The sequence below is a fragment of the Gastrolobium bilobum genome, unplaced genomic scaffold, assembly GCF_033153095.1.
Source record: "Gastrolobium bilobum isolate Gb01-03AN ecotype WA unplaced genomic scaffold, APGP_CSIRO_Gbil_v1 utg8265, whole genome shotgun sequence".
NCBI lineage: Eukaryota > Viridiplantae > Streptophyta > Magnoliopsida > Fabales > Fabaceae > Gastrolobium > Gastrolobium bilobum.
The window spans coordinates 612855-624151 of record NW_026899064.1 but is presented as its reverse complement, the minus strand read 5'-3'; the positions used below and the strand labels follow the sequence as shown (position 1 = coordinate 624151).

At 35.7% G+C, this 11297-nt stretch overlaps 2 protein-coding genes across 2 annotated transcripts; one reads left to right on the top strand and one right to left on the bottom strand.

Moving 5' to 3' along the window:
* Window positions 1–228: 228 nt before the first annotated feature.
* On the bottom strand, window positions 229–3847 carry LOC133286785 (monodehydroascorbate reductase, seedling isozyme-like). Its single transcript, XM_061484235.1, has 10 exons — window positions 3681–3847; window positions 3501–3572; window positions 2680–2731; window positions 2325–2405; window positions 2044–2162; window positions 1724–1943; window positions 1430–1548; window positions 1210–1335; window positions 960–1100; window positions 229–717 (listed from the first exon to the last, which is right to left on the bottom strand). Exons 1-10 carry the CDS (start codon window positions 3726–3728, stop codon window positions 394–396), a joined length of 1302 nt encoding a protein of 433 aa, XP_061340219.1. The 5' UTR covers window positions 3729–3847; the 3' UTR covers window positions 229–393.
* A 3342-nt stretch (window positions 3848–7189) lies between these two features.
* LOC133286781 (serine/threonine-protein kinase D6PKL1) lies at window positions 7190–10899 on the top strand. The gene is made up of 2 exons (XM_061484229.1): window positions 7190–8967; window positions 9973–10899. The coding sequence occupies exons 1-2, from the start codon at window positions 7196–7198 to the stop codon at window positions 10814–10816; spliced, it is 2616 nt and encodes an 871-aa protein (XP_061340213.1). The 5' UTR covers window positions 7190–7195; the 3' UTR covers window positions 10817–10899.
* The last annotated feature ends 398 nt before the right edge of the window (window positions 10900–11297 follow it).

The window sequence follows — 11297 nt, the reverse complement described above, 5'->3', positions numbered from 1 at the left end:
AATGAGATAACTTATATCATTTAAAATGACAAACACCAAACCTTTTATTTAATCGATTAAATGATTATTTATATTCTGAAGCAAGAAAACAATAACCCATTGCTAGCAAGACGAAATAAAAAACAACGTGGTAAGGCTATTTCCACAAAGGCTGCAAACAGATTGGCGAGCAAAGTAGGTAAACACAGAAAATAGTCTAAAAATAGTAACTATAGTGAAAATGGCTAAGATAATGATGTGAGTAGACAAATTGTAAAGCATATCCCTTGCAATCGGATATCAAATTAGAAAAAACATTAAAAGTTTCCTTGTTGCATATATAGTAAATGAAGCCAAAACAGAAGTATTCTGAGCAAACTCCATGTGTTTTGCATCCTTCCAACAAGAAAATCATCATACTTTACTAGCAAAGGAAAGACCTTCCTTTGCAAGTTGATCCAAATTCTCTACGGGAGGCTGGACTCTAGCAACTTTAGCAATAGACTTGTTCTCCTCAGGAGTTCCACCCTCCAAAAATGCCCCAACAACTTTCCCGTCTTTAATCCAATATGTCCCAAACTTGCGGTTTGGTGATTCTGGATTATTGTCTCCAAATAGCACTGTCTCACCAACATTGTCGCCATAGAATTGCCAAGACAGATCAAATGCGCGAGAGTAAAAGTATGGGAGGTAATCATACTCCTCAACTATTTTTCCTTCCTCAGTTGCCTTGATGGCCTACATTAAACAACACAAATCACAAAATGAGAAACAGCATCAGCAAGCATGGCACTTGACAAGAGGCTTCCATTAGAAGGACCACCAAACAAAAAGTGAGGATAAATCTACGAAGTAGCTTGTGAAATCACTGCTTGTTTTAAGAAATGGTTTCCATAGTACAAAGGGCATGCCAGGGCATTATACATTCGAGTTTTGTGCATAATTGAAGAAGCTGAGAAAATTAACAAAGCTGCGCTCACCTTTACAGCCTGCTCAGCTGATTTGCGAGAATGATCAACGTGTTCAACTCTTCTCAATTCACCATACAATTTCAAAGGGAAAGTAGCCACATCACCGACAGCATATACATGAGGAATACTTGTTTTGAAGAAGGAATCAGTCTGGAATCAATACAAATGTAATTACGGTTATTGTTGACAAGATTCATCAATCACTTTTTAGGATAATTTATTAATAGACTGCCAAGCCTCTGGATATGGTCTCACTAACCTTGATTCCACCCTTCTCCTCTTCAACCTGTTCTTTGAACAAAGTTGTTAGAGGCCTTCCTCCAACACCAACAACAACAATATCAGCTTCCACGACCCTGCCATCCTTTAATTTAACTTCTTTTACCTAAATGATGGATGCAAAGCATGCTAAAGTTTGATTAGCAACTTTAAAATGTCATCCCATCCATACAAAGTTTAGAGATCAAATGCAACCATACCTCTCCATCAGAATTAGCAGTGAATCCAGCAGCAACGGTCCCTTTAATGATTTTTACCCCCTTATTTACATAGTATCCCTCATAGAAAGCAGCTATACCAGACGTAAACAGTCGTGGCACTGCAACATCAATCATATTGTTAGAATTTAAAATTTAAAGATAAGAAGAAGTTCATAATAAACAAATGAGCAGGACTTGGACAAAGAAACAGTTAAAAATATCCACTTACTACACAAGTTTATAATAAACAAATGAGCAGGACTTGGACAAAAACAGTTAAAAATATCCACTTACTACACCAAGGCTCTGGGTAGACCATGCTAACATCAATATTGTTGAGTCTCAACACTGCACTAAGCTCTAGACCAATGTATCCTCCCCCAACAATTACTGCTTTCCCATTCTTCTTTGCCTTGATGGCCTCATACAATTTATCAGCATCTTCAACCTCTCTCAAGTAAAAGATGTTTTTAGCATCAGCTCCTTGTACACCAAAATCTGTCAACCTTATAACCTGCAAAACAAGAGTAAGAAGTGTAAGTATGAGGATAAAGGATAGGAAATGAGGACAGCGAAGTGCCATCTCGTATTCTGATATACACAAGGATCCTTACTGTTGAGCCAGTTGCAATAATCAAAGTCTGGTAATTGATTATTTCTCCTCCGGCAGTGGTCAGAGATTTTGCCGCAAGGTCAGCTTTCACAATTTCTGTACTAAGAATTAACTCTATCCCTGCAATCACCAGTTCAATTTGCATGAGAAAACAGTTGTTAAGACCCTATCTTCTATTTACTTTTCTCTTCTTTTCACTTGACTCAACAGCCCAATATTGATTATTAAAACCATCCAATAAATATGCTGTATTAAGATAATGGGTGAAAAACCCAACATCACCTTTCTCTTTGTACCACTCAGGAAGCAATCTTTCTCCCCCACTTCCAACACAGACATGGAACCCAGGAAGCCTAGCAGGAGCTGCAAAATTCAATTGTGAATCAAGTTAAATAAAGAGTGAGATAAGCAAGGAAAATCTGATATTTGATGGAGAAATCAGCAGAGATGGCAAGCCCATGATAAATAAAAACAATAATAAACAGGTTTCATTGAATTCAATTCAAATTAAATTTAAAGAAATCGAAACAAAACAATTACAATACAACACTGTTGGCACCAAGACCACCTCCAAAAGGAAAGGTATAAAACAAGGGAAAAAGAATAGATGTGCAAATAACAGCAATACAGAACTTACACTCTGGAAGAAGATATGCTTTACTTAGAGCAGGGCGTTCATAAGGTGCTACCTATGTAAGAGAAAATAGCAGTATGAGGTTCACTTGATAGAAATTTAATAAAAAATTTCAGCACCAATGGGCTAAGGCTACAGTACACCACCATATCTAGATTCGACACCATGTCTCAATCCAAAACCTTAAGATTTTGAGTAAATGGGTCCTCACAATTATATAGACTTTACTTAGTCCATTACCAATCAACATGAGATTCGTTACACTCGAATATTGCAACAGATACTACAAGGCATATGCATAATGAATCTTCACCACCTTATAAAAGAAAGGGTAAATACCCTTTTTGATCCTTAGCAAATTTTACAATGCCCACTTTAGTCCCTAACAAATGAAAAGACTGTTCGTGGTCCTGAGAAATTCAAATGGATCTATTTTAGTCCTTTTGAGGGACTATGTGTGTTTTTTTTTGAATTTGTGAGGGACCGCGATTTCAACTAAATTGGTTCATTTTGAATTTCGTAGGAACCACGAGTAGCCTTTCTAGTTAGTTGCTAGGACTAAAGCGGGCATGCTGACGACCAAAAATGATATTTATCCTAAAAGAAAAGAAGAATCATTTTTATTAAAATTTAAAAAGATAAAGATAAAGAGCCTAACTGAAAATTGGTGCTCCAGCTACGAGATCCAAGAGTATCAGATCAACAAAACAATAGGTCCAAGTGAAATATGCAATATGCGATTGTTTCATATAAATACATAATCTAAAATTATGTATTTAGTAGCGTTAATCTACGATGCAAAATGCACTGCATATAAAGTGTACCGCTTCTTTGGATATGATAGCCAACTCCCCAGGCTTAAGTCCCTGTTTGGAAAACTCCCTTGCTGCATAACCCTGTGTTTGTTATAAGATTTGTATTAACTCTTACAGTTCTAAAAAAAATGAAGACAAAAGGATTATTTTGATGAAACCAATGAAAAAAATGAGAAAGGAAGAACTAACAGCGGCAACTCCTCCTCCGAGAATAACGTACTTAAAGCTCTTCGCCATTGATAATTGAATCGCTGCAATTGAAAAACTCTGTGTGTGAGTGAGTTTTTGGGTTTATGAGAATTCGGAGAACGGATGCCGTCGTTTTGTAGTGATCGGAAAAGCGAGTGTAAAAGGAATCAAATACACGTGGCGTCATGTGTTGACCTCTCTTAAATTTGTTTCCATTTTATACGCAACCATCGCTAATTAAGTTAAGGAGACTCGTCTGATTTAATCAAATTCATGGATAAGCTTGAGCTTCGTACATAATCGTTACTTTATGAAAAAATGAAATTGGAACCCTTCGCCAGCTCATGCATTAAAAATGCAAAACTCAGGGAATCACGACCGGGTTCATTCACTATGCTATGCCCACGAATACGAGCTATTATTTTTTAACCGATTCATGTAAATTGCTTCCCATTAAAGAATAAAAAAAATGTTTACCTTTCATACAACTCAAAACTACGTGGTTTTGAGGGTGAAGAGAATTAATGAAATGTATTTTAGTAATTTTATTTTTTTATATGAATTTTATCATAATACTCTTCATTTATTTCTTTAAATCTCAAAATGACATAATTTTAAAATTGCAAAAAATAACTTTTAATTCATATGGCTGAGAAATGATAAACGATTACTCAAAATGAATTTTAGACGGTGACTCAACTGCTTGTTCTTTAACCTAATGTATCATTTCTTATATTACATTAATTATACTTTATAAATGCACATTCACTATCAAAATAAAAACTCACTATACATCTATTCAAAACTAATTAAGAATTATACAATCAACATAAATTAAAAACTTTTAGAATATTCTTAATCCTATATTACTCGGCATAATTTGAACAGTATTAGATTATTTTTTTTATTTTAACATAAATTGAATCTAATTTAAATATTTATGATATGTGCATATGTAAACGTCTGTATAAATACGACAATTGGCAATGTGAATTCTGGTTTAAAGATTCAGGAATCTGAGTCAAAAAAGAAGAAGAAGAAAACTTTGGTAAGAATAATGATTAACAAGATCATTAAGTTTTGCCTTGGTAAAAGGAAAAGCTGAATTCTTTAGCGCTTTAAATTTCTCATTTGACTACAAATTGCCTTCTCATCATTTCTTTGAAACTACGACTTTTCATGAGAGCGAATTCAGGAATGAGTTCATTTTAATTAATTAAAATAAAATTAAAATGAGGCACTGTTTAAAAGTAACAAAAGACAAGGAGAAAAAGTCAAAGTATTCTGTCCTTGAAATCCCTCATAAGAAAAAGGCTCGTTTTCGGTGGGGAATTAGTTTTTATCTTTTTTCTGGCAACATAGATTAATGCATCTATTGTTTCAATAAAAAAAAGAAGATAATCTTGGTGGCGATACTCCGAAGACATGGTGGCATAAAAAGGTTAAATAGGATACCTTCAAGTTTTTTTTTTTTAAAAAGTCAAAGTATTCTGTACAAATAATTAATAATAAGTGAAATGAAATAAAGTGATATAAAACTAAATAAAATAAAATTATTACACTGTTATATAGATATTTTATGATAAGATTAAATAAAGATTTATTTAATTATTCGAGAAATAAATAAAATAATAAGAGTAATAAGGTTTAATGATAAATAAATATCTTACATCTCTTCAAATTAATTAAGAGCGAGGTTAATAAATAAGACTCACAAATCACAGAAAAATTATATGAACTACCGATGCCAATGGTAACATCGGATACCAAGAATTTGATTAATTTTTATTATTATTATATTATACAAAAGCAAATCTCAGATTGCCTGTTTTCAAGTTGGAGGCATTATTTGAAGAAAGATCGCGTGTAGCTATCAGCCGAAAAAGGCATGGGAAGCCACTGTCAATGGTCAATACAGGACGAATAATTATTATTATTTTAAATTCCCACCACACACTTTTACATTTAAAGAATACATACTCATATGTATTTTTTGTTTTCGGCACATGAAATATTAATTTATTATTACACTTTTGAAATTTGATTTTGTTGTATTCTCTGTGCCAACAAGTGGGGCCCTGTCTCTGCACTGAACACAATCAGTGCCATTGCTGAAAACGGAACAGGAACAAACGTTGTTCATCTCTCTCTCTCTCTCTTTCTCCCCATTCTACCCGAGCTATCCTCTATGGTTTCGATGCGTTTCTAGGGTTTTTTTTTTCTTGATTCGATCAGTTGAAGCTGCAACGGCAATGTACTCGTCTCTCTTGGCCTTTGCTTCCACCTGCTGGTACTGCTTCCTTTTTTTTTTTCATTGCACTTTGTATGCTTTATTTTAATGCTTACTCATCGAACCAATACGTATGCATATATACTACACCCTCTTATTCTGATGAACAGTGTTCGCTTATGTATATAGATATTTTATTTTATTTATTCATTTTTTATTATTTTGTTTTCTTTTGGTGAGTTTTTGTTGTGGCCATTTTTCGGGAAGCAAATCGATCCTGAATTTATAGGACTACCTCTCCTTTTCTTGATTGGATAGTGGCGTACTAAACATGAACAGGAACTGGCTTACAACTTCGCTTGGCTCCACGTTTCTCCTGATCTGTTGATTGAACAGATTCGTGATGTTGTCATGCTTTTGTATGAACAACAGCCTGTGCATTAATTATAAGCAAGGAAAATTGTTATGCTTAGCACTGCCTGAACATGCTGTTATTTGGTCCTAATGTTTTGCCTCTTAGTGTATGTTTGGTTGGGGAGGGTGTTTTTGGGAGTTGGGAGGGGAAGGAATGAAAAGAAAATGAATGGGAAGGGAAGAAAATGGTTTTAAGGAAGGTTAAGTAATATGTTTGCTTACACTTGTTTGGATCTCTAAAATCCTCCGAATTGCTGAATACTTGAATTCATGTATTTGTTTTTTTTGGCATCATCTTCAAATTAAATTGAAGGGGGACCATGTTAGAGTTGTTGCCATGTGTGATGTGTCCTAGAGGTTATAAGTTTGATTCATATAATCAGCCTCTTGCAAATGCAAGGTAAGGTTGCCTATTATATACTATTCCTTGAACTCTGTACAAAGCGAGAGCTTTATTGCACCGGCTTGTCCTTTGTTATCTTCAAATTAAATTCAGAGTGTAAACTATTAGAATTGTGACAATAAAAAAATGTCAAATTATCTGTCAACTCGATTCCTTTACTCTTTCTTTTTGCATAAATTACTGTTTTAGTATTATATTTTGATTTGCTGATGCTTTCAAATGTTGGTCACTGTATCAGGGTTTGAAATGTCATATAGCTGATAAAAGGAGTTTGTACCATTCAGGATTCAATTTTGATTTGACCATAGAATGCTTTGGAGTTGGAAGTTGGACGTTGGGTTCTCTTTCCTTGAGTTGGGATCTTATGGTGTCTGATATGTATGAAATGAATGTGACCTGAGCACTGAGAGTCGACATGTTTGTGTTATCTCTACTGTGAAAAAGTCTGGTTGAGCTATTTATCTTGTAATGGGTTCATCCTCTGGCACATGTGAAATAGTTGAAGAAAGGGAAGAGCTAAATACTGGGAAAGCTGTTGGGATTTATCTGTCCAATTCTGAGAATAGCACGTCTGAGAAAAATCAGAAGCTTTCAGCGCTGAAACTGGGAAACAAGGATAATCTAGATGATGATATTAATAAGCTGTTTGAATCAATTGCTCTTAAATCTTCAACAAGGGATTTGGGTGTTTTACGAGATGGTACAAGCCCTAAGATGAAAAATGTATTGAAAAATCAAAACGCAACGTATATTTCTCGGTCCCCACGAGTTGGGAGTTCTGAACATGTTAATTTAAAGCAGGCATTAAGAGAACTTTGCATATCTAAGGCATCAGAAATGGCTGCTATGAAACGATTATCAAAGTCAACGGCTTCTCCAAGAATATCAGAGGGTGAGAAGATACAGACATTGTATAATTCGGTTCTAGCTGGAACTAGTCGATCTGGGCCTGCTTTTGTTGAGAATAAGGGGAGTATAATTGAAATATCTCTAGTGCCAGAAAAAAGCAAGTCATTTTCCTTGGAGAAAACATCTCAATCTCATCAAACTGCCCAAATTAAATCACCGAGCCAAAACATTCATTCTTCTTGGGAAATTGCTGTTGCAACTACTCAACATGATTCTGGGACTTCATTGATGCAAAGTGATTTGGCATGTTCATCAAGTAAAGTTGGGGTTCAACCACTGCAAGGTGTGCCTGTTCTGACAGAAAAAGAAACATCTGCATCTTCTCCTCCTCTTTATAATATGTCCGGAAGCAAACTAGAGTTGTCCAAAAATGCTTCTTCCCCTAAAAAGTCAGGAAAGAAAGCGTTTGTGTCAAATACTGGGCGGAAAGTTAGGTTGCAAACACTATCTTCATCTACTTCTGTGAATGGAAACAGAGTTAACAAACTGCCACGCCATGGCCCCCGAACAGTTAAATCAGTCATCAAGAACAAGAATCTGAGTAAGAAGAACCTGGAGGAGGATTCAGGTTCTGCTTTATATGATCCTACATCCAATGAAGTTATTAAGTTAGTTCCTGGTACAACTCGGCTGGTTTGTGAGAGATGTAGGTGTGCTTTAGAAAATACAAGTGAAGAAAAAAATCAAGATATTATGGCATCGGACTCTACCAGTCTTGGGAATGGAGTAATCTTGAGTAATGTGCACTCTGGTTCAAATAAACCTGGTTTGGAATCAACTAGCAGTAATAAAAACAGGGCAGTTGCAAAAGTGAAGAAGAACACCAAGTTGAAAGAGCAACTTGAATTTTCACAAAGTTCAAATAGTAGTCAAGGTGAGTACAGTAGTAGTACAAGTACCAGTGATGAGAGCAATGCGAGTGGCTCAAGTTGTGGCACTAGGCCTCACATGTCAAATGATGTTAGATGGGAAGCCATACGACATGCTCAAATACAGCATGGGGTATTGGGCTTGAGACACTTCAATCTTTTGAAGAAACTTGGTTGTGGAGACATTGGGGTCGTATATCTTGCTGAACTAATTGGCACAAGTTGCTTGTTTGCTATTAAGGTCATGGACAATGAATTTTTGGTGAGAAGGAAGAAGATGCCTAGGGCTCAAACTGAAAAAGAAATATTAAGGATGCTGGATCATCCATTTCTTCCCACACTGTATTTGCAATTTACATCAGATAATCTGTCATGTCTGGTCATGGAGTATTGTCCAGGTGGAGATCTTCATGTACTAAGGCAGAAGCAGCTTGGTAGAAGTTTTTCTGAGCCAGCAGCAAGGTAGGATACTAAGAACAAGTGTCCAGTAATATTTAGCATTTTATTTTCTTCAGATTGTATGCAACCTCCCACCTGCTAGATTTTAGGTGTGCAACAAATGATATGATAGCTTAAGTATTTCCTGGTATAAACAAATATATTTAATTTGCATAATTGCTCTTGCTGGAATATGCTCGTACTCATTCATATGTTTTGTTATGCGTATCTGCTATATCTGGTACATTCTATAGGGTTTTTACTTGTTTCTTCTTTATAATATATGCTTTATTACTGCACTCTATGACTCTGTCAAATATGGTTCTATGAATTTTAAGCTGTTGCCTTAATTAAGAATACTATATACACTGTTGCAGCTTGTCTAACTTGAAGAATCTTTGTTTACTTGTAAATCTTGAAGTTATGAAATAAAGTCAGTAGTTTGTTTCACTTCGATTGTGCTTCAGTATTACTTGCAAATTATCCATTCTTTGTTAATAGAAACTTTGTTCCTTTTATAAATTTGTCAGATTTAAAACAGATAACAAAATCCTGTCTTTTTTTTTTTCATTTTTTTTTTTTTCGTACTTTTCATTTTGGTTCATCGGCCACCGACCCCAACTTGTTTGAATAAAGGTGTTGTTGATGTTGACGTTGATGTTGAACAAAATCGTGTTCCTTATTCTGTGGTTGGTGATAGATGATTTTTTAATTAAGATGACATGTTAATGTCATCTCCTCTATATGCTGTTGTGCAACTTGCTTGCGCTATGCTTGTTGGCTGTTGATTTCCTTTAGGCATGCTTCTGCCAGGATTGTAATCTCCTCTCACTGCCACTGCACTCTGTATTACTTAAACCTGGTAGCATTCTCCACTACTGTGACCTATGTTCTTTTATCCTTTGTTTAGCATTTACAAAGGAGAGAATGTTTCAATTATTGATTAGTTCTGGTAACAATTTCTTTTTGCACCATATGGTGGAAGCATCAATTGGCTGTTTCTGAAACTTCCATACATGCATCATGCAGGTTCTATGTTGCTGAAGTCCTTCTCGCTTTGGAGTACTTGCACATGCTTGGGGTTGTTTACCGTGATTTGAAACCTGAAAACATTCTTGTCCGAGAAGACGGCCACATTATGCTCACAGATTTTGATCTGTCACTGAGGTGTGCTGTTAGCCCAACGCTTCTGAAATCATCTTCTGATGTTGACCCTGCAAAAATATCGGGTCTTAGTGCACAGTCAAGTTGCATTGAGCCATTCTGCATTGAGCCATCTTGTCAGGTTCCATGCTTCAGCCCTAGATTCTTACCTGCTGCTGCAAAAGCAAGGAAATTAAAAGTTGACCTTGCTGCCCAGATCAGATCATTGCCACAGCTTGTGGCCGAGCCCACTGATGCAAGATCAAACTCATTTGTTGGTACACATGAATACTTGGCGCCTGAGATCATCAAAGAAGAGGGACATGGAGCTGCAGTTGACTGGTGGACATTTGGTGTTTTTCTATATGAGCTTTTATATGGTAGAACACCCTTTAAAGGTTCTAACAATGAAGAAACATTAGGGAACGTTATGTTGCAAAATCTTAGATTCCCTGACAGTCCAACTGTTAGTTTCCAAGCCAGGGATCTGATTAGCAGGTTGTTGGTTAAAGAGCCTGAAAACCGTTTGGGTTCAGAGAAAGGGGCTGCTGAGATTAAACAGCATCCTTTCTTTGATGGCCTTAACTGGGCCTTAATACGTTGTTCTGCCCCACCAGAACTTCCAGAGCTTTGTTATTTTGGAGTTTCAGACATGACCTCACAGGGCAAGGGTGCTATGTATTTAGAGTGTAAAGCAACAGGAGAGCATGTGGAATTCGAGTTGTTTTAAAGACACTGCTCTATGTGGCATTGCTGTTATGCATTTCCATGTTTATGGCTCCATGCTCTTTGTGTCGAGCTGTAACTTATATGTAAGCCTATGTTGCAAATTAGTTTTGATTATATAACATTAACTTGGATTAGGAGATTAGGAATTAGACAGTTAAGGTCATATGGCAACTTGACGTCTAATAAATTTGGAAGAAAAATATTCCCCGAGTAAGAAATTACACTAAGGGCAGGACAATATCCTACCATATTAATGCCAGACTATTGAAATGAAATTATATCATGTCTATTTCCTCAAAAATACGAATCCTGAGATGCAAATGCTTACCAAAATGTAAGTTTATTTTATGCTTTTAATGTTTCTGCTATGGATACATTTTTTTTTTCGTCATATTTATATAAAAATGAGTAAGTTTTATTAATTTTTTTTTCTTTTCTTTGTAATGGGACTTTTCATTTTTATGTAAGTGTGATAGCTGAAA